Raw genomic sequence first — 21,553 nt, 5'->3', positions numbered from 1 at the left:
TTAAGAAAAAAATGGAGCCTCGCGTTTGGATTAGCACTGACCTTGGACAGTTACTTCATTGCCTTGTGTGCTGGCTCCCCACCTACAGACTCTTTCTCTCCGAGGGCTGTGGTCTTCATCTTACCTGTGAAAATGAACGGAGGTAATTGTTGCACACCTTTGTGTGCCAGCCTGTCACGGCTGCTCAGGGCTCTAGGGCCCTGGACGGTAGCTCCCTAGATCCCCAGAAGGCGTTTGTTCTCAGTAGCTGCGCACTTCCCTTTCTGTAGCATGAATTTAAGTGGAAGGTAGCACTAACTGGTGAGTGTCCTCCTGGCCTGCAGCCAGGCCCACAAGACCTTTCTCCACCCCAGGAGTCAATGCTTGGAGGGCCGGCTGGAGGCAGGCCCTTGGCCACAGCAGCCACTCCAGAGCGGTCACCTGTGAGATGGACCTTCCTCATCTTACCAAACCCCAGGGGGCACACGGTAAAGTTAATATGCATAAAATAAGTGCATGTAAAGCACTTAGGACAGGGTATATCAGGAAGAACTCTCATTGGTGGGGGTCTTGTTTTTAAAAGTATTGGTTTCCTTTAAGTAGTGATTTTGTAACTTGCAATACCACATTAACTGAGCCAGAGAATTGACCTAAGCAGCGTCTGCAGTGAACTGATTGAATAAGGAGCCTCCTTAGAGCCAGGATACTGACTGTTAGGTCAAATCTGCTCACACTGTGGGCAGTCAGAGTGTGGCTGCTCCCCAGCTCAGGGCAGGGAGCTGTCAGGGAGTGTGGCAGTGCACCCCAGACTGCACAGTGTGGTGTCCACCATCTCCACTGGCTCCACCAGCTCCCAGCCCTGCGTTCCGACACCTGGTGGGTGTGGGAGCTGTTAGGGGACACATTAGTGCACCACAAAGAAGTTTTATGCTCACAGGAAGGTAAAATAGGCTAAAACCAACCAGAAACTGAAACAGAAGCAGTCCTAAGCCTACCTTGACGGTGAGGGAGAACATGCCCCAAGTGCCCTTCTTGATTGGCATGTGGCTGCTGTCAGGGAGTCCCTGCTAGGAATTCCCCAGGCCACCTGCAGGCACCCGAGTTCCTCCCAGTTCCACTTACCCACCAGTCTTTTTCATCACTGTGAGTTAGCATAGCAGGATTCTCAACATTTAAAGTTTTGAATGACAGTTTTTAAAGAATAATACTTGAAGCATTTTAAGACTGGGAAATAAATTATTTGTGTAGGCATCCTTAATTTAGGACCTAATAGTATTATGTAATGATTATCTCTCTTAATTGTATAGCTCTTTATTGGTTATAAAAACACTTTACATAAATGTTATTTATTCCCAGGGGTCAAGAAAAATTCTGTCCCCTCCCCCCACCAGGATATGTTAAACACTGGAATAGCTAAGCCTTATTGAAATCAATGTATTTCTAAAGATATGTATTTTTTCTTGATTCTAACAACCAGTTTATAGTTTATATATCGCTGCTTCATTTGATGATTTAGAGACTAAAATAAGCATGAGTGCATTCTAAAGTAGTGGTTATGCAGTATAATATATGGCATTCATTAATGATCAGAATTTCATTCTGGCATAATTATCAGTGGAGCACTAATGTCTAAAATGACATTAAGGAAAAAGCTGTTTGAAAAATTGAGTAATATATCCAGAAACCAGTCCGGTAGTGGGAAACTTGGTGTTGAAAAGGTGCTGCAGGAAGTGCCTGCTCCGACGTTGTCAGTAACATAAATCAATTAATGTGGAAACAAAAATTCGGTTAGCCCATTATACTCTTAGTTTGTGAGTAACATAGGCTTAGACTATTACTGAAATGTTATGTTTTGCATATAAGGCTTATAATCTGCTCAGTGTTTATATACAGGGACTGGACACAGACTTGGTTAGCCAATGTAAAAGGACTTGGCCAAATATTTTTCCCCAAAGGTTCTAAATTAATTCACTGAACATATTAAAAAAATCAGTCATAATATTGGAACAAATTAGAGCTAACATCAGAGTTTCTGTGTAGTTGCATCATCTTGGCTAAATGCTTTTCTCTGAAGCTGGCTAAGGAGCCATGCACAGGCATGGATGGGAGGGGAGCCTTGGTGGGCGGCCCCTTCCCCCAATCCCGCCCCACCCCAGTACCCAGACCTCCAGGGGTTCCTCTACCCTTGACCTTATCATCGTCCACAAAGGAATGACTAGCAGCCTGGAGGTTCCAGATTGAGAACTAGGTACAGACAAAATTTCAAAAGAAAAAATTATTCTCTGAATGTTCACAGGAATGGTATTATGATTTGATGCCCCTGAAAAAAGTGTAAAAGATGGATAACTTCCTGGCATGAAATTGTGAGCAGTAACTAAGAAATTCTGATCTGAGCAAAGGAAGGGACGTTTGAGGAGTCTGGTGTAGCTATACCAGCTTCTCAGGTGTCAGAGATTGCTTGGATCTCTGCCAGGAGCAGAGTGAGCTAGGGCCCGAAGGAAAGAATAAGGACAAGAGAATGAATAATGCAGACATCTTTTCTTCTGTTAGGGCAAGTTAAGAAGTTCCCCTAACTGTACTTCCATGACATGGTAACTTGTTACTGCAGAGATATAAAGCAGGTGCAGCTGTCAGCACCTGGGGATGGGTGCTGCTATTCCTGAACCCCAGACGCAGTGGGACAGGTGGAACTGGGCAGTGGGCGGTGGCTAGGAGGATCCAGGTGAGGCACACTGTGGGAGTCTGGAATTTGGACCTCTGCTTAAATTTTGAGGATTTTTTATTTAATTTTTTATTAATTAAAAAATTACAAGAAACACAAACATTCCAACACATACACTCAGCAATTCACAATATCATCACATAGTTGCATATTCATCATCTTGATCATTTCCAGAACATAGCATCAATTCAAAAAAGAAATTAAAAGAAAACAGAAAAATATAAGAAACTGAAAAAAAAAAATTGTACAGGCCATACCCCTTACTAATCCCTTTCATTGATCACTAGCATTTCAAACTAAATCTGTTTTAACATTTGTTCCCCCTATTATTTATTTTTATTCCATATTTTCCTCTCATCTGTGACAAGGTAGATAAAAGGAGCATCAGACACAAGGTGGTTCATTGTTTTTTATGTGCTACAGTCCTTTTTATTTCTAAATTTTATTCTAGGAACCTAAAATTTCTCCTAAGACCACATTCAAATATATGTTTCATTGATGTTAATGACATTCACAAAGGTTTTGCTACCGTCACCACTATTCATTTCCAAAAATTCTCAGTCACCCCAAACAGAAACTCTGTAACAATTAAGCATTATGTCCCCCTTCCTTATCCCCACCCTGGTCCCTGGTAACCTGTAGTGTAGTTTCTGACTCTAGGAATTTGCTTATTCTAATGACTTCATTTTAGTGATATCATACACTATTTGTCTTTTTGTGCCTGGCTCATTTCACTCAGTCTAGTGTCCTCAGGGTTCATTCATGTTGTCGCCTGCATCAGGACTTTATTCCTTCTTACAGCTGAACAATATTCCATCGTAAGTGTAGATCACATTTTGTTCATTCATTCGTCAGTGACGGACACTATTCCAGTCATTTGTCCATTCTTTAACTGGGTTGTATTCTTTTGTTGTTGAATTTTAGAATTTCTTTTTTTCTAATACAAGACCATGAAGATGCTTCCTTATGTTTTCTTCCAAGAAGGTCTAGCTCTTATTTTAAGGTCTTTGATCCATTTTTAGTTGATTTCTGTGTATGATGTGAGGTAGGGGTCCTCTTTTCTTTTTTGCACGTGGACATCCAGTTTTCCCAACATCATTTGTTGAAGTCCAGTTGAGTAAACCTGGCATCCTTGTCAAAAACCCATTGACCGTAGATGTAAGGATGATTTCCAAGCTCACAGTTTGAGACCATTGGTTTCTGTGTCTGTCCTTGTGTCAGTATCGTACTGTTTGATTGTTGTGACTTTGTATTAATTTTAAGATCAGGAATGTGAGTCCTCCAACTTTGTTCTTCTTTTCCAACAGGCTTAGGCCATTCAGAGCCCTTTACCCTCCATATTAATTTGATGATTGGCTTTTCCATTTCTTCAAATAAGGCAGTTGTAATTTTGATTGGAATGTGTTGAATCTGTAAATGACTTTGGGTAGAACTGGCATCTTAACAATATTTAATGTCTTTAAACTGTGACCATGAAATGTCCTTCCATTTATTTAGGTCTTCATTGATTTCTTAATGTTTTATAGTTTTTTGTGTATAAGTCCTTTACATCCTTGGTTAGATTTATTACTAGATATTTGATTATTTTTGTTGCTATTATGAATAAGGTTTTTTTGTTCCAGTTTTCATTACTGGAAATTCATTCGTAAAATTAGTATGAAAACACTACTAATTTTGGGGTGTTGACTGTGTACCCTTCCACTTTGCTGAATTCGCTACTTAGTTCTTGTAGCTTTGTTTTCACTAGTGAGTATGATGTTCATTGTGGGTTTTTCATATATGCCCTTTATCATGTTCAGGACATTTCTTTCTATTCCTATTTTTCTAAGCATTTTTATCAAGAAAGGATGCTGTATTTTGTCACATGCTTTTTCTGCGTCATTCGAGATGATCATTTGATTTTTCCACTTTGTATTACTAATGTGGTATATTATGCTAATTGGTTTTCTTATGTAAAACCACCCTTGCATACCTGGGATAAAACCCACCTGATCGCAGTGTATAATTCTTTTCATGTGCTGTTGGATTCGATTTGCAAATAATTTGTTGTGAATTTTTGCATATATTTATAAGGATATGGAATTGTAATTTTCTTTTCTTTTGATACGTTTATCAGGCTTTAGCTTTGGTGTGAGGGTGGTGTTGATCTCATAGAATGACTTAGTGTTTTTGGAAGCATTTGAGTAGTATTAATGATGTTTTTCCTGGATATTTGTTTAAATTCAACTGTGAAACCATCTAGTCCTGGGTTTCTTTGTTGGGAGGTTTTTGATTACTGATTGTGGTGGCTTGGAGCTGTATCTAACCCAGAAAATCATATTCTTGAAAATTTGAATCTGTTAATCTATGAACTCATTGTGAGTAGGTCCTTTTTATGAGATTATTTCAGTTCGAGTGTGGCCCACTTTGATCAGTATGAGTCTTAATTCTCTTACTGGAGTCCTTTATAAGCAGAATGAAATTCAGGCGAAGAAAGAGAAAGCCTGAGGCAGCAAGCAGCTGAAGGTCACCAGAACCTGGAATAGAAGAGAGAGGCCACTTCATGCACTGCCAGGTGACACAGGGCCCAGGACCAAGGGCCACCGACATGCAGCCCAGAGCACCAGTTTTTGGGAAGAAAGCATCACTGTGATGATGCCTTGATTTGGACTTTCTTTTAGCCTCAAGTCCACGAATTAATAAATCCCTATTGTTGACCTCAACCCACTGCATGGTGCTTGCTTGGCCAGCCAAGAAAGTAAAGGCACACTCGCTTTCCTACTAGTTATTGATTTTCTGAGACCTTGTGCTTCTCGTCAAGTCAGCAAGGAAAGTTTGTAGGTGTCTAGAGATTTGTCTTCTTCATCTAAGTTATCTAATTTCTAGGTGTACAGTTGTCCAAGTAGTCCTTTTTATTTCTGTGAGGTTGGTAGTAATGTTCCCCTTTTCATTTCTGAGTTCAGTAATTTGTCTCTGCCTTTTTCTTTGTCAGTCTAGCTAAAGGTTTGTCAATTTCATTGCTCTCCTCAAAGAACCACTGTTTGGTTTTGTTAATTCTCTGTTTTTATATTCTCTGTTTATTTATCTCATCTTCTTTTTCTTTCTTCTTACTTTGGGTTTAGTTATTTTTTTTTCTTGATTATCCAGTTTTGAGGTAGGTCTCTGATTGGGGATTTTTCTTCCTTTTTTTAATGTAAGTAAAACTATAAATTGCCCTCTTGGCACTGCTTTGCCGTGTCCCTTAGTTTGGTATGTTGTATTTTCATTTTCATTTACCTCCAGATATTTCCTCATTTTTCCATGATTTCTTCTTAGACCCATTGGTGTTTAACAGTATGTTGTTTAATTTCCACATATTTGTGAATTTTCCATTTCTCCCTCTGTTACTGGTTTCTAGCTTCATTCCATTGTGGTCGGAGCAGATAACTGTATGTGATTTTTGAATTTTCTAATTTTCTGAGACTTGTGACTTGCCATGTTGTCTCTCCTGGAGCGTGCCATTGCACAGCAGAGAAGACTATGTTCTGCTGTTGCCGGGGACGTGCCCATCTCCCCGCTCTCCCAGCTGGTGGCCCCGGCCTGGGCATCGCCCTGGAGCATTCTTGAGGATACTCCTTTCTCTGTGTCCTGTGCTCCTCTGTCTGAAGTTGAGGTCCATGAGCACCCGACAGACTGAGCGGGCTGTTTGGTCACAGCCCTGGACCAACAGCCAGAACCCCACACATGGCTCGGCCGGATGAGGGCATAGTCTGGTTCCACTGAGAGAATAGTTCCCATCACTCAGATTGGAAATGCATCCACTTCGATCAGCGTGGTGCCGAGTTTAGGTCCTCACGGCACTGTGGCTTTCTTTTGATTTATGAACATGATATACTTCACCATTTATTTATGGCTTCATTAGTATATTTCAAGAAGATTTTAAATTTTTCTTCTTCTAGTTTTTTTTATTACTATGTACTTTTATTTTTTAAAGACAGACCTAAAAATTGTTTCTTTGTAGAATTCATTTTCTAACTATTCCTGGCAAATATACAGTTGGTTCTTTCTTATAATGATTCTTTATCTGGCTACATTGATAAAATTTTAGTAATAACAATTTTTATGGGCATCCTTTTGGTATTTATGTTAACATAATCATTCGACTTAGATTGAATTTTATTTATTGCAAACTTACGTGCTCCTAGGCAGCAAGGTAGTATAAAACAAAAACTAACAAATATACCCATATGCATGCATGTGTGAAGTATGAGACTGCATAACACCAGTTAGCAAGCCTGGAAATGAATAACGTCATCATTTGAGATGAACTGAATAGATTTGATAACCACTAGGTCAGACAGAATTGACAAGAGAACTGGTGAATTAGTATCAAGTTTTGGAGGATATGTTCTGAGTGCAGCAGAAAGAATAGAATAAAAAATCAAAAAACAGTTAATAGACATTCTAGGAATAGAGACTTGAGGGAGTGTTTGAGGGAAAGTATCTAAAGAAATAGTGACTGACAGTTCACCAGAATTGGAGAATTATTATATGTGAAGTTGTTAGAAGTACATATTAGCATGGTAGACATACCCTTGCCTGGCTTGACAACTTAAGGACAAATTAATCTGCCAGCAGGTTGCCATTAGCACAGTAGATGCTGGAAGACTCTTGAGCTCCAATATGATGTTTCGAAGAATTCTGTTTACAGCTCATTATCATTTAATATTGAGCATATAGTAAAGGACATATTCAGATATACAAAGAATACAAATTTACCATCTACAGTTGCTTGCTCAAGAACTACTAAAGGTATGCTCATGCACGAGAAAAAGTGAATTCAGATGTGATAGGTATAATGCATGCAGTGTTGGCCCAACAGTCTCGTTGACTGCTGACTGCAAAAAATGGCAAACAGTATATTTTTGATCTAAAGATAAGATGGTTGGAGGGTACATGGGTAGTTCAGTGATAGAATGCATGCTCCCTTTCCTGCAGGAGACCCAGGTTTGATTCCTGGACCATGTACCTAAAAAAAAAAATGAGGGGAGGGTGCAGGCTCAGTGATAGAGTTCTTGCCTGCCATACTGGAGACCCAGGTTCAATTCCCAGACCTGCTTATGCCAAAAAAAAAAAAAGAAGATAAGATGGTTGGACATTTCTTTGAGAATAACTAAAATAATCTTATAAATAGAGAGCAGTATTGAATAATTTGTTAGAAAGTTTTAACAAGTATGTATCTTAGGAGTGTGAGGGAAACCACTAAAAGAGTAGAAAACCTTTAACATTAGAACCATTAGAGGAGGAAAAAGGAAGAAATTGAATCTATAGAGGTTGGGAAAGACACAAAATGATGGGAAGGAAAGGAATGATTCACCAAGATTGCAGAAATCAGTTCAGTATCTCCAATAATCTAGATAATTGTAAACGGATTAAATTTACCTACCAAAATTTTAAGATTTTTCAAACTGGATTTAAAAACAACAGTGTACAGCTGTTAAGTAGTTTATGAGTGATACAGCATAATGGCACATTAAGTTTGAAAATGGCAGGAAAAAGTTAGGAAAAATGTACACATAATGGTTCAAAAACTACAATATTCCTAGAAGTAACAGTGGCCAATAAGTGTAGTATTTATATGGAGAAAGTATTAAAACATTATTGAAGGAATAAAAGAAGACCTAAACAAATGGAAAACTTCATCAGAAGGAATAGTAAAGTACTAAAATCTATCAGTTTCCCACAAATTCGTGTGTAAATTCAGTGCTATTCTAATGAAAATTGTTACAGGGTTGTTCATGAGACTTAATAAGCTGATTCTAAAATTCATATGGAAAAAAAGTTCCAGAATAGTCCAAGACAATTTTGGAGAAGGAAAATAAAATGATTTCTGTAGCTATAAAGCTGTAGAAATACTGTATTATGGAGAAACTGTACAGCAGGAAATGAAAGCGTGATCATCAAATACATCAAATGCAGAAATAATGAGTAGCACATGGAAAAAAATCTCGTGTAGAGGATTTCTTACAGTTCTATATTTAATCGTCTTGCTTTGGGGATGAAGATGGCAGGTGTGTGTTTGTTTTTGCATGGGACCTGGGAATCAAACCCGGGTCTCCAGCATGGCAGGTCAGAATTCTGCCACCAAGCCACTGTCGCACCGCCTGATGTCAGTTGTTTTTAAACAACACGTGCATGCTAAAAGTAATCTGGTCCTCATGAGGAATTGTACTCATTTTTTGTAAGACATCTCATTATCTTTCTCCATTTTTACACAAAATTTTTATCTTTTATTATACTTTATACAATATAAATACTTTCCAGTATATGGCTTATATCATTTTTATCCAAAGTCTTTTGTCTATAAGTACATATACACAAACATGATCCTCTTTATGCACTGATGTAAACTTCTAATTTTAAATTGCTTTATTAGTCTTCTTTTTATTCTATGCTTATCTTCCCCTGCCTCAAAATTTGTTCTCTTCACAAGTCATATTAACAACTTAGAACTTATCCTCAACTATTTTTCTTCATGTTCATAAAATAAGTAAGGCATGAAGAATATTTGGGGAAAGGAGTCCTTGCTTTTTTAAGGGGATAGTATACAGGTCATTCTCAGCCTTTTATTCTCACCAGTGGTATCTGATGGATGGGGTGTGTCCTTCACCTTCACAGCACTCTTACTTTTAGGAGCCTCAGCCACTCTCTTGCTAGTCCTTTGTGTGTGCTGTTTGAGCCCTCCTGTCCCTTGTCTTAACAGAAACCGCCCACATCATATTCTCCCAAGTTGGTCTCTTTTCTGTGGTTGTTTCACATTTAGGTCTTTCACTCCTTTGCAATTTGTTTTCGTAACGAGGTAGGGACTGTTTTCCCCATTTAGGTGAGAGCCTTATTTAGTGTGTGCTTTACTGATTGCAAGGCCACCTCTCTCCTCTATCATACCAGGCTCTAACTCTCTACATGCATATTGTTTCTGGACACCTTATACTGTTTTTTAAGTCCTTCTTTCTTCTGCTTGTAATTACATCCTTGTGTCTTCTACATGTGCTGAGGTCCCTCTCCATCCTCGTGTGTCAACTACACATACTGAGGTCCCCTCCATCCTATCCTCATGTGTCTCCTCCATGTACCGAGGTCCCTCTCCATCCTCGTGTGTCTCCTACACATACCGAGGTCCCTCTCCATCCTCGTGGGTCTCCTACATGTACTGAGGTCCCTCTCCATCCTCGTGTGTCTCCTCCATGTAGCAAGGTCCCTCTCCATCCTCATGTGTTGCCTATGTGTGCCGAGGTCCGTCTCCATCCCTGTATGTCTCCTACATGTGACATGGTCCTTCTTCATCCTTGAGTTTCTTGTCCATGTGCTGAGGGCTCTTTTCACATTTGAGTCTCTCCTATATGTCCTAATATCCCTCTCCATCCTTGTCTCTCCCACATGTGTCCAGCGCCCTGGGGGAGGTCCAAATCAAGGTGTCATCAAGGTGATGCTTCCGTCCCAAAGATGGTGGCAGTTGGGGTCTGGCTGCCAGCATGATTGGTCCTTGTCACCTCTGTCATGTGACAGTATACGTGCAGCTTTCTCTGGCCTCTCTGACTTCTCTTCTGGATTCCCGTACTTCCTTCTGGCTGTTCCTATATATTTTTTTCTCTCTGACCTTCCCTATAAGGCCTTCCATAGTAAGATAAAGATCCATCCTGATTGAGCTGGGCCATACCTTAGCTGAAGTAAGCTCATCAAAAGTTTGTATCTATAAGAATTCACACCCGCAGAAATGGATGAAATTTAAGAGCATGTTTTCTGGTTTACAGAGCTCCAAGCTACCGTAATGGCTAAATGTCCAGTGCCATTTGTTTCATGGCTTCTTCCTGAAAATTGCTAGATTTCATCATGGGTCACGTTCTTAGAGTCATTACATAACCCATAAATCTATGTTTTCTGTCACTATGGAGATATAAATACAGATGCATGCATAGTCTTAAATGTTCAATATGCTGTCCCTTTAAATATTCAGTGGAATTGTCTTCTTAGTTTTAATTTTTATATGGAAGCCTTCTCAGTTATTCTTTAATTACTTTATCCTTTAAGCCCTCAGTACTCTTCCTGTACGTTCAGGGGTGTTGATGTCTTCTCACTAAGTGCTTGAGATCGTGGCGTCCGCTCACCTGTAGTTGACTCCCTGGTGGACACTGTAGAGGGCTCTGCTAACCCATGGTTGAGTCCCCCATGGACACTGTAGAGGGCTCTGCTAACCATGGTTGACTCCCTGGTGGACACTGTAGAGGGCTCTACTAATCCATGGTTGACTCCCCCATGACACTGTAGAGGGCTCTGCTAACCCGTAGTTGACTCCCAGGTGAACACTGTAGAGGGCTGTGCTCTCCCCTAGTTGACCCCCAGGGGAGCATTCTAGAGGGCTGGAGCAAAGAGCCTGTGCCTACAGGCCAGAAAGTAGACCTGGCCACTCCTCCAGGCCCATGAGAGTTGTCCTGTGGACTGAAAGCCAGGTGAAAGCCAGGGGCAGGAGTATCCTGCCTGGAAGCAGCCTGAGCCCAGGTGGGGATGGCGATGGTGCCAATGACACTCATGGTGACTTGGAAGGGTGTGTGGCTGGACCACCAAGGATGTGCTAGGCACCCCAAGGCTGCCCCCGATTCCTGACCCTTGCTTCCTCCTGCCCCAGCCCACGTGTTTGTGTGTTCTCGCCCCCGTGGGGAGGGGCGTGGCGGGTGGCAGCCCACCTTCCCCGCTTTTCTGGAAGTACATGTGCGAGGGATCCTCATGCACCTCCTGAAACCCGTGCACCTTTTCTTTCATTGCCTTTGGGTTTTTCCTCCAGCAGGGTGACATTTTGCCATCTGCCCTTCCAGAGTAGGTGGCTGTATGTGGGTGCCAGATGAGGCAGCATTCCCATCATAAACATGGAGGCCTTCTCGCTGTCTGGCCATGTCATCATGTGGAACAAAGCCATCGAGCTGTGAGTCCCCCACCTGCCCAAGAGTGTCTGGGACCCCTTGGTCTCCTGCTCCCCTGTGCACACCCAGTTGGCAGTTTGCAGATTTGAGTGCTTTGTGCATACACCTGCAGAGACCCCGTGCATACCGCAGTGCATGTTTTCACGTGGGTGTGAACCAGAACGTGCAGTCCTTGCTCTTGCTGGGTGAAAAGCCCCGTCCTTCTCCTTCTCTTCTGGTTCCAGTCACGACCCAGTAATGGGTGTTTGAAAACATTGCCCCAACCCCCACTTATTTTAAACCTAGTAATTGATGTCTGTGACCTAATTTCTGGTGAAGGTCTGCAGACTGCCATGTTAACCAAAGGCTGGTTTTTCTTAGTTTAGGTGTGTGGGGATTGTTTTAACTAATTTTAACAACAAAAACCATGGGACCCTAAGGATTCTACCTTGGCAGGGTGCTTTTTCAGTGCTGCTTTTTGTTCTGTCCTTTTCTCTTTTTTGTTTTGGTGAACATATAGCTTGTAGGTTGCACTCACGACATCCTCGCGTCTCTGACCTGAGAACAGCATTGACTGACCCCTGCAGCTGTTGGTGCTGCACAGGGGTGGTGGAGCCTACACCCCCCCGTGCTGGGTGCCCTGGTCACACAGGCACTGGCCTCCTCACCTAGGCTCCCTTTTCTCTTCACAGGGTTGCCTCCCTCTGCCAGGGCCACTGTGAGCAGGGCCACGTCGCTGCCTCTCAGCTGCCCCAGTGGGTGCTTGGGTGATGTGCTGGTTTGAAAGGAATTATGCCCCCTAGAAAATCCATGTTTTAACCAACATCCCATTTCATAAAGGTAGAATAATCTGTATTCAATACTGCATGTTTGAAACTGTAATCAGATCATCTCCCTGGATGATGTGATTTAGTCAAGAGTGGTTGTTAAGCTGGATTAGGTGATGACATGTCTCCACCCATTTGATTCAGAGAGCAGAGAATGCTACAGCACCATGAAGCAGAGAATCCACCAGCCAGAGACCTTTGGAGATGAAGAAGGAAAATACCTCCCCAGGTATTTTCATGAAACCGAAAGCCAGGAGAGAAAGCTAGCAGATGACGTCATGTCCGCCATGTGCCCTTCTAGCCGAGAAAGAAGTCCTGACTGTGTTCGCCATGTGCCTTCTCACTTGAGAGAGAAGCCCTGAACTTCATCGGCCTTTTTGAAACAAGATATCTTTCCCTGGATGGATGTCTTAGATTAGACATTTCTGTAGACTTATTTTAATTGGGACATTTTCTCAGCCTTAGAACTGTAAACTGGCAACTCATTAAATTCCCCCTTTTGAAAGCCATTCTGTTTCTGATATATTGCATTCTGGCAGCTAGCAAACTAGAACAGATTTTGGTATCTGAGAGTGGAGTGCTGCTGCAGTTTGCAAATACCAGATATGTTGGAACAGTGTTTTGGATTGCTAAGGGGAAGATTCTGGAGGAAATGTGAAGAGAACGAAGGAGAAGTCCTGGAGTGCTTGAAGAGGCTGTTGGTGTGTAAACGGAACCACTGCCAATCTGGACAAAGGTGGACACAAAAGGGAGAGATTGGAGTTTGCAGAGTAAGAACCATGGAAGCTCGGGCCTGAAGCCAAGAAACCTCAGCCTGGAGAGTGGACTGACCCATATACATGGAGAGGGTGAGGAAGAGTCTCCCACCGTGTTGCAGTGGAAGAGTCGTGCAGCTTCAGGCCTTGGAGAAGGTAGAACACATTCCTTGGGGGACTGGGGAGAGCCTGGCTGCCGCCACATGGTGTGGTCCAGCATGTGCCCCGGAAATGGCAGAGAGCCCAGGGGTGGCCCTGATGCCTGGAGAGAGTGGAGCCGAGAAAAAGGTGGTCTCCTCGATGTTCCCTGAGGTTGATTTGGAAAGAGGCGAGCCACTGCATAGGCCCTCAGAAAGGGTGAGATTGCCAGTTTCTAAAGCCGAAGGATAAATGACTTTCAGATTTTGAAATCCATGGTGTTTGCTGTGCAGGTTTTCCTTCCAGTTTCTCCAATCCTGACTGTCCTCTTGCATATTGGCATCAGATAACATGTTTTATGATTCACAGGTCTGCAGCCAGAAGATTATTTTTTGCACCTGTTTAAGGTGATGCTTGTTATTGCCAAGTTGAGGAGGGGTGGACATGTGGTAGTTAGATTCAGTTGTCAACTTGGCCAGGTGAAAGTCACCTAGTTTTCTTGCTGTGGACCTGAGCCAATAGTATGTGAATTTCATCTGTTACTGATTACGTCTGCAGTTGGCCTGCTGCAATGAATGACATTTGACTTAATTGGCTGCTGCTTAAATGAGAGAGCGCAGTGTAGCACAGCCAAAGCACCTCAGCATACCTTATCTCTGCACTCAAAGCTCAGCCTAGGCCTTTGGAGATGCAGAAAGAAATCACCCTGGGGAAAGTTGTTGGAACTCAGAGGCCCGGCAAGAAGGCCAACATGGACCATTCTGTGCCTTCCCATGTAAGAAAGAACCTCAGTGGAAAGTTAGCTGCCTTTCCTCTGAAGAACTAACAAAATAAATCCCCTTTTGTTAAAAGCCAACCCATTTCTGTTGTGTTACATTCTTGCAGCTAGCAAACTAGAACAGGTGGCATGAGACCAACACTGACAGTCATGTAGAAACCTCAGCTTGGAGAACCCTTCCGGGTACTGGTTTCTGGGGTATGGAATAATTTGACTAAATCCAAGAGTCTTTCTTACACAGGAGGTTTTTAATTCAAATTTTGCTGGCTTGTATCAACATGCAAGTTATTTCCATTTTTTTTTCCTCTTCCTGCTCTGATCCATATCAAGGTATTACTTACTGAAATGTTTGTATCCTTTATACAGACATCTTTATTTCCCATCTATTTATTCTCATTTAGTTGTATTAAAATTTTTGAGAAAAAAAGTCCAACTAACTTTTTTCCTTTTTAGGTCATCTAAATCTTACCCAGGACCTGTGGTCCATATAAGTGACAGTCCAATGAATGAGAGAACGGTAGAATTTCTTCTAAAAGTTATATTTATGATATAAAAGAATGAATCTTGGTATCCTTAAGTATATAAACTCTTCTAGGACTGTACTTACCAAACCTGAGATTGCTTACAAGGTTGTATATCTCATATACCAAATGGCTTATTTATGCATTATGAAAAACAAGTGAAAAAAGTAGAATCATTTAAAATTTTAAAGAACCAGAAGTACCATAAAATATCAGTAAAGTTAAATTCACTTAAAAGTTTTTTGTTTATAATTGGCTTGTTCTAAATAGTTTACCAGATTTTTCTGATAATCCTGGCTAAAAGTATTTGATGGTTTTGAATTATTTTCAACACACTTGATCAGTTTTTATGTTGATTATTACATGTTGCCTTGTGTTAGCATCTTGTCTAGATCTCATCTCCTCTGAGTGTTTCTTCATAAATTAACAATGTAGGTTGTTAAAGTGTACTATTTAATGTAGCATTTTGAACCATCTTATGTCAATTATATGTAAGTTTTAAATTCTGAAACTAGTTTCATACAGTCAGCATCTCAATTAACTTAAAAAGAATAGAGTTTCCTTTCCCATAAATCCAGTTGCTAATCAAAGCCAGCCTGTGAGGTAGATCTGTGTAATAGTAGCCTTCCTTCTGCCATATAGTTTTCTGTGATACCTAAGTGAGTGCTGGGCAATGTCTGTGCTCCCAGGGCCTGGCCACCTGGACATCTGGGCTTGGGATTGGGGTCTGCCCAAGTCTTCCCGCCTTCCATCTGTGGAGGCCCACAGTGTCTGTCACACTGCCCTCTTGGTGGAAATTATGATGAACCTGTTTACATAAAGGTTTGCATTTAGAAAATTATCTTGTATCTCTTCTTCCTATTTCTAGTTCATTCATTCATTAACTCAGCAATTATTCAACAACTGTTGGTACCCACCCTGTAACTTTCTTTATTTTGGCTTTACATTTTCTGTATTATCTTTTTTTTTAATTGAGGAATCTTCAGACACATGCAGTCCATACATAGTGTACCATGAATGACTCACATTATCATCACGTTGGTGATCACTGTAATCATTTCTAGAACATTTGCATCACTCCAGAAAAAGAAAAAAGAAAAAGCCCATACATTCCATACCCCTTATACCTCCCTCTCATTGACCACAAGTAAGTCAGTCTACCCAATTTTTTCCTTTTATTCCCCCCCCATTATTTATTTATTTTAATGTTACTTTTTCACTCATCTGTCCATACCCTGGATAAAAGGAGCAATGAGATACAAGGTTTTCATAGTCAAGCAGTCATATTGTAAAAGGTGTTTGGTTATATAATCATCTTCAAGAATCAGTGCTTCCGGAACACAGCTCAACGTTTCAGGTACTTCCCTCCAGCCATTCCAATACACCATAAACTAAAAAGGGATATCTACATAATGCATAAGAATAACCTCCAGGATAACCTCTCTACTGTTTGAAATCTCTTAGCCACTAAAACTTCATTTTGTCTTATTTTCCTTTTGGTCAGGAAGGCTTTGTCAATCCCATGATGCCGCTACCCTGTTAACACTTTTCAAGGTGCTAATCGTCTTCCTACGTATCTCCTTTCTATCACTTTCATGGCTGTTTTGACATTCTCTTGGGGATGGAGGGCAAGTTGGATGAAAAGTTCATGAAAGTGTTTTATTCATGTCCTAAACATATATTTGTTTTTATTTGAATGTTAGGTGATGCCTGGAGGGTGATTCATTTGCAGTGGGCATATTTTAAGTTAAATCACATTAATGTAGTTCTGTTTGTCTTTTTTTTAATCCTATATAAAATGAAAAAAAATAAAATAGAACTTAGACTTTGGAGTTCAAATACATGACTATAGTTTTCAGCCACAGGCAGTTTTAAACAAGGTTCAAGGAGTAGCTGGGAGCTCGCAGCTTCCCTCTCTAGGGGTTGGCCTCTGGCTTTAGCTACTCTGGCTGCATCCTCAGTACGCCTATGTTACGCCTTCCTTTCCCCACCATCCATGGGGATTAGGGGTTCGTTGATCAGTTAACTACCAGCCTCCTCTCTCCACTGGAGACTTGGAGCATGGGGCACCTAGTACAAGTTCTGCAGGGCCTGGCCAGTCCCTCATGTTGCCACGAGCACTTGCCCTCTGGGGTCTCTGGCCTTATCCCCCTAACCGCTGTGCACTCAGTGTCCTGCTTCTCTCTCATGGTTCCCACCTGTCCTGCAGGAGCTCCGCACCTGGGAGGAGGAGCTGACATGGGCTGCACTCCAGCAGAAGAACCTGGAAGAGCTGCTGCAGCACAAGGAACAGGAGCTGGCTGAGTGGGAAATTGACATCCTGGAGTGGGAGCTTAACATCATCCTCCATCAGCTGTGCCAGGAGAAGCCCTGACTGAAAAAAAGCATGGGCAAGTTCAGGAAGAGCCAGCTGAAGCTTAAGGATGGCAACCGCATCAGCCTTCCCTCTGGTCAGTGGCCAGGAGCCTGCTGGAAGTGAGAACAGAGAGCCTGGTTGTGGGGTGGGGCAAGGGCTTGGTGTGGGCAAGGATCACTCCCTACTCTGTCCCAATAGTGGGGACTGAGCTTTTGGAAGCACAAGACCTAGGGTTTCAAAATGGACCTTTGTTGAAATCGGCCATTCTGTTCAGTTCAAAGACGCTGGCCTCCTGAAAATCTCACCCACTTTAGGGGCATTAGTGACTGTGACTGAACACAGAGAGTGAACTGATAGGTGAGTGTGGTCCAGGCTGCTAGAAGCATGGCTGCTCACATAGGCAACTTTCCTTTTAGGCAGACTTGGAGAAGGAAGCATGTGATTGGGGTGGGGTGGGAGAGCAGTTTGTAAATTTCAAGGTATATATGTGTGAGACCAGAGAAATCTTGCCTTTGCAGAATAGCTCATGTCAAGTTTTATTTAAATGACTAGTTCTCTGAATGCACTTGAGTTTATGTTTAACTCACAGGACTTTGATTTACACATAAGCTTTACAAACACATTGCCTAAAAAAATATACAGTTTTGACTTGTACAGACTTGAAAAAATGCAAAGAAATATGAAGCTATGAATTAGAATCTTTGTGGTGTATAATGCACCCATTGAAGGAGGTGAGTGTTCAAGTGTATGTTTGTATAGATAAAAATGTTCACTTGTGTTCTGATACATAAGGCCCAAGGAAGCAAGCTTATTAGAAGTATAAGGAACTAAGGAAAAATAGCGTGATAGGAACAGCAGTGGTTGGCTTTCAATGGTAGCTTAAGTATAGACAAGGGAATTAATTCACTGAAATTTAGTAAATGCGTTCATGGGATGTGTTTACTGATCTCCTTGTTGCATATCTTTTTCTTTTCAGACAACCTTGAGTCTTCGAGCACGTCTTGAGCATCTACCGTGTGTTGAGCATATTGCCAGGTACTGGGAATACAACTTAGTGGGGAGACCCAGGTGTAGACAAACAGCTGTTGTTATTCCTCTTTGACAGATGAGGAAAGTGAATCTCAGAAATTCAGAGCTAAGCACAAACCCTGGTTTACCGTCCTTAAGTTCTACATTCTTTCTGCTGTTCCCAAACTGCCTTTGGAAGATATTAGAGTTTGAACCATCTCCCTCATTTCCTTAGATTGTTCTCAACAAAGACTAGTTCTTAATACCCACCTCTGCCCCCTCTTAGTAAAAAGCATCAGTCCCCCTCCTTTGTTCCCTGAGAAAAGGGGGCAAGTACTAATAGATCATATGAAATAGAGAATTTTATGTTAAATTTCCTAGAATAATATACAAGGTCTCATTGTCTAAAAAGCTGTTCTAGATATATAATCATATATAACCTGTAAGTCTGTATTATATAGACAGCTTTCTGAAGACTGTCTAATGAAAGGTCACTAAGAAAATGGATTTTCCTCCTTTCTGTATCTCCACCTTCCATGTCCCTTTGGGAAAAAGAGAGGATTCTGAAAGAGAAAATTTTCTAGGTGAACAATGAAGTTTTCAGGCCTGTCAGTTTTCTTACATGAATTTCATTATGGAAAAATTCAGATGCACGTGCTATCTGTCTGTCTTTCCTCAAGCAGATTTCCAGCAGACATTCACAGTGCAGGCCTCTCTATCCATGGACAGAAGGAAAAGTCTGATCAGCAGCCGCTCTAGTCCTCCCGCAAGCCCCACCATCATTCCTCGCCTTCGTGCCATCCAGTGTGAGACTATTTCCTAAATTACTTGGGGTCAGAACACACCAGGTGTCTGCTCTGTCCAGCCACCAACGGGTCCAGGCTTACTCCATCCATAACTTCTGCCACCTGTCCTCGACAGCACGTATGTACATGTACATACATATGCATACACATAGCCTTTCCCTTTGTCTCTCTCCATTAACTTTACTATGGTCTCCTCTACCTTTTATTCTTAGTCAAATATCAGCAAAGGGTTTTGGGGGTATCAGTGGTATGTCAACTGATTTACAAAGTGATTTGCAATCTAGTGTCTTGTGTCGATACAGGTTGGTTCCCTGGCCTGGGGCCCAGGCATACCCTCTGCCATATTTGGGGCACCATTGTTTTTCTTTTGTCCATCCTTCCCAGGGAAGGGCTTTTACAAAGTCTGAGTCCTGAAGAAACCTGCTAAATGCTTTTTATAGTCAACTGGATCTGGACCAATTTTGCTTTTATTGCAGTGTGAAAAAATAAATCAATAAAATAAATTAAAAAATAACTTTCCTAATTTAAAGATAGATAGATTTCACCAAAACAAAGGGGAAGAAAATTAAATTAAAAAAAAAGCAGGGACAGGCCACAATGGCTCAACAGGTAGATTTCTTGCCTGCCATGCCAGAGACCCAGGTTCAGTTCCTGGTGCCGTCCCGTGCTAAAAAAAAAAAAAAAAAACAACTAAAACTAAAAAACAGGATTTATGACTTTTATTGAAAGATCAAATCAAATCACTAGGGTCTTTTACATGTGTCCACAGTTCGCTGGAACTGATGGGCACTTTCATATGCTCTAAATTTTGCCTCAGTCCCCTCAACTTCCTGTTTGATGGTAACTGGCTCTCTTCACCCAGTTTAGATAGAAACCTGGTCCCCGAGGGTTTGATTGTTGCTCTAAGGTACCCATGTCAGAAGAATGCGCCTTTTCTCTTATATTTTGTATTTCTCTAGGCCTGTTCTTTTCCCATCACTGCCTACTCTTGATTTTCTTCTCTTTAAGCTTGAACTCCTCATTTTCTTTGTTTCCAGATCTTTCTGCTTTTGCACTTTTCATCTTCCTTAACCCCTTCTCTTCTTTTCTCCCACCTCTCTTCTCATCACCCCCCCTTGCCTCCCCATCCCACCCAACAGAATTAGTTGCTTAAATCAGATCTGTTTGGAACTCTGATGTCTGGTTGGTCTGAGCTTCAGCTTTGCATTGGACTTAGGGGAATTTAGGAAATTTTTCTGTGTGCTTTGAGAAAGATGAATGATTGGTGGCCGAGACCTTCATTACTTTCCTGGCTCTACTTGGGTACAGAGGGTTTTTTTATGATGGCCAACTTTTTCCCTGCGGCTCCGAATGTGGGCGTTGATCTGACAGAGTAGAGGTTAATCTGGGAAGGGCTCTGTGTGCCTTTTTCCAGATTCCACTCATCCCTTGTAATCCACAGTGACCCCAGGTGAAAGCAGCAAAACCTGGTGGCACAGCTCAGTCGTTCCTAAGGAGGAAGGTGAGGAGGAGGAGAAGAGGGCCCCAGTGAACAAGGAACGGACATGGACAGAAGGAACTTGCCTCGAGAGATGAAGGGTAAGAGCCAGATAATGTGAAATTCTTTCTCACTGAAAAATGGATGCACTATTTTAAAATACCTTTTTCTGTTTTGGGTGTTTCAGTGGTTTCTGAGAAATCACCTGCAAAGAATTTTCCAGTCTCTTTGTTCTCTGGAGTTTCCTAGGACAGAGATTGGCAAACTTTTTCTCTGATGGGCCAGATGGTGAATAATATTTTAGGCTTTCCTGGCCGTAGGGTCTCTTTCACAACTAATCAGTTCTATTGTTGTAATGGAAAAGCAGCCATGGACCATGGACACTATGTAAATGAGTGAGCTTGTCCAGTAAAACTTCATTCATAGAAACAGGTGGTGGGCAGGTATGGGCCACAGATTGTAGTTGCCAGCCCCTATAGGTGTCCCACTGAAAGTGGTGAGCAGCCCAGGTATTAACCAGATATAAGTATTCTGGCTGAGTATGCTACTTATACCTGGCTCTTCCTTCCTCTTTAAAGGTTTGTTCAAGAGAGGGATCATTAGCACGATTCCAGAGAAGATTTGCAAGGTGGCTATAAATTCCAATAGGTTCAGTGGCACTGCTTCATTTAAAGGTATTTCCTGCTTTGGTATTAAATATAATTTTATTTTGCAGTAGAAAATATTAACTTTTGGCATTTTCTTCCCCTATATGTAAATTTGCCCTTGTAAACTTTTGAAACATGTCAAAGTATATGATGTAACTTTCCTGATTCTCAATTCTTATTGGCATAAAATGTCAAGTAAAGACCTCTTTAATGCCAGAGGTTTTTGAGAACTTCAGGAAGATAATGTTTATATTTTAGTGTCTGTCAGCAGAATAAAATATGTAATGACAAAGGTATCTTGAATTCAGTAATGTTAACTGAATCTGTATTTTGTGAATCTTAGCATCATAACCTTTTTTAAGAAATAGTACATATTGAGGAGGAGTCAAGATGGCAGCTTAGCGAGGTGCGGGATCTAGTTCGTCCTCCAGAACAGCTACTAAATAACCAGAACAGTACAGAATAGCTCCTGGGACCACATCAGTGACTGGACACACAGCGTACCCCAGTCTGGACCAGCTGGACTGGCTGTGAGGCCCCCAGAACGGCGAGTTCCCCAAGCCAAGGTGGTTGGCATCCGTCCCCAACAGGCTGCTTCCCAGAGGGGAAAGGAAGGGGACTTTACCA

General features: G+C 41.6%; 1 protein-coding gene across 1 annotated transcript in view; it reads left to right on the top strand.

Moving 5' to 3' along the window:
- Positions 1-21,553, top strand: part of LOC143664751 (uncharacterized) — an 83,883-nt gene that overhangs the window by 13,270 nt on the left and 49,060 nt on the right. The window contains exons 4-7 of the mRNA XM_077138150.1: positions 16,842-17,082; positions 17,965-18,023; positions 18,680-18,920; positions 20,244-20,380. Of these exons, the coding sequence (XP_076994265.1) occupies positions 16,842-17,006 (165 nt within the window). The 3' untranslated portion in view covers positions 17,007-17,082; positions 17,965-18,023; positions 18,680-18,920; positions 20,244-20,380. The remainder of the gene's footprint in view (positions 1-16,841; positions 17,083-17,964; positions 18,024-18,679; positions 18,921-20,243; positions 20,381-21,553) is intronic.

The sequence above is a fragment of the Tamandua tetradactyla genome, chromosome 20 (assembly GCF_023851605.1).
Source record: "Tamandua tetradactyla isolate mTamTet1 chromosome 20, mTamTet1.pri, whole genome shotgun sequence".
Taxonomy (NCBI): domain Eukaryota; kingdom Metazoa; phylum Chordata; class Mammalia; order Pilosa; family Myrmecophagidae; genus Tamandua; species Tamandua tetradactyla.
The sequence above is the reverse complement of the archived record's forward strand: the minus strand, read 5'-3'. Positions and strand labels throughout refer to the sequence as shown.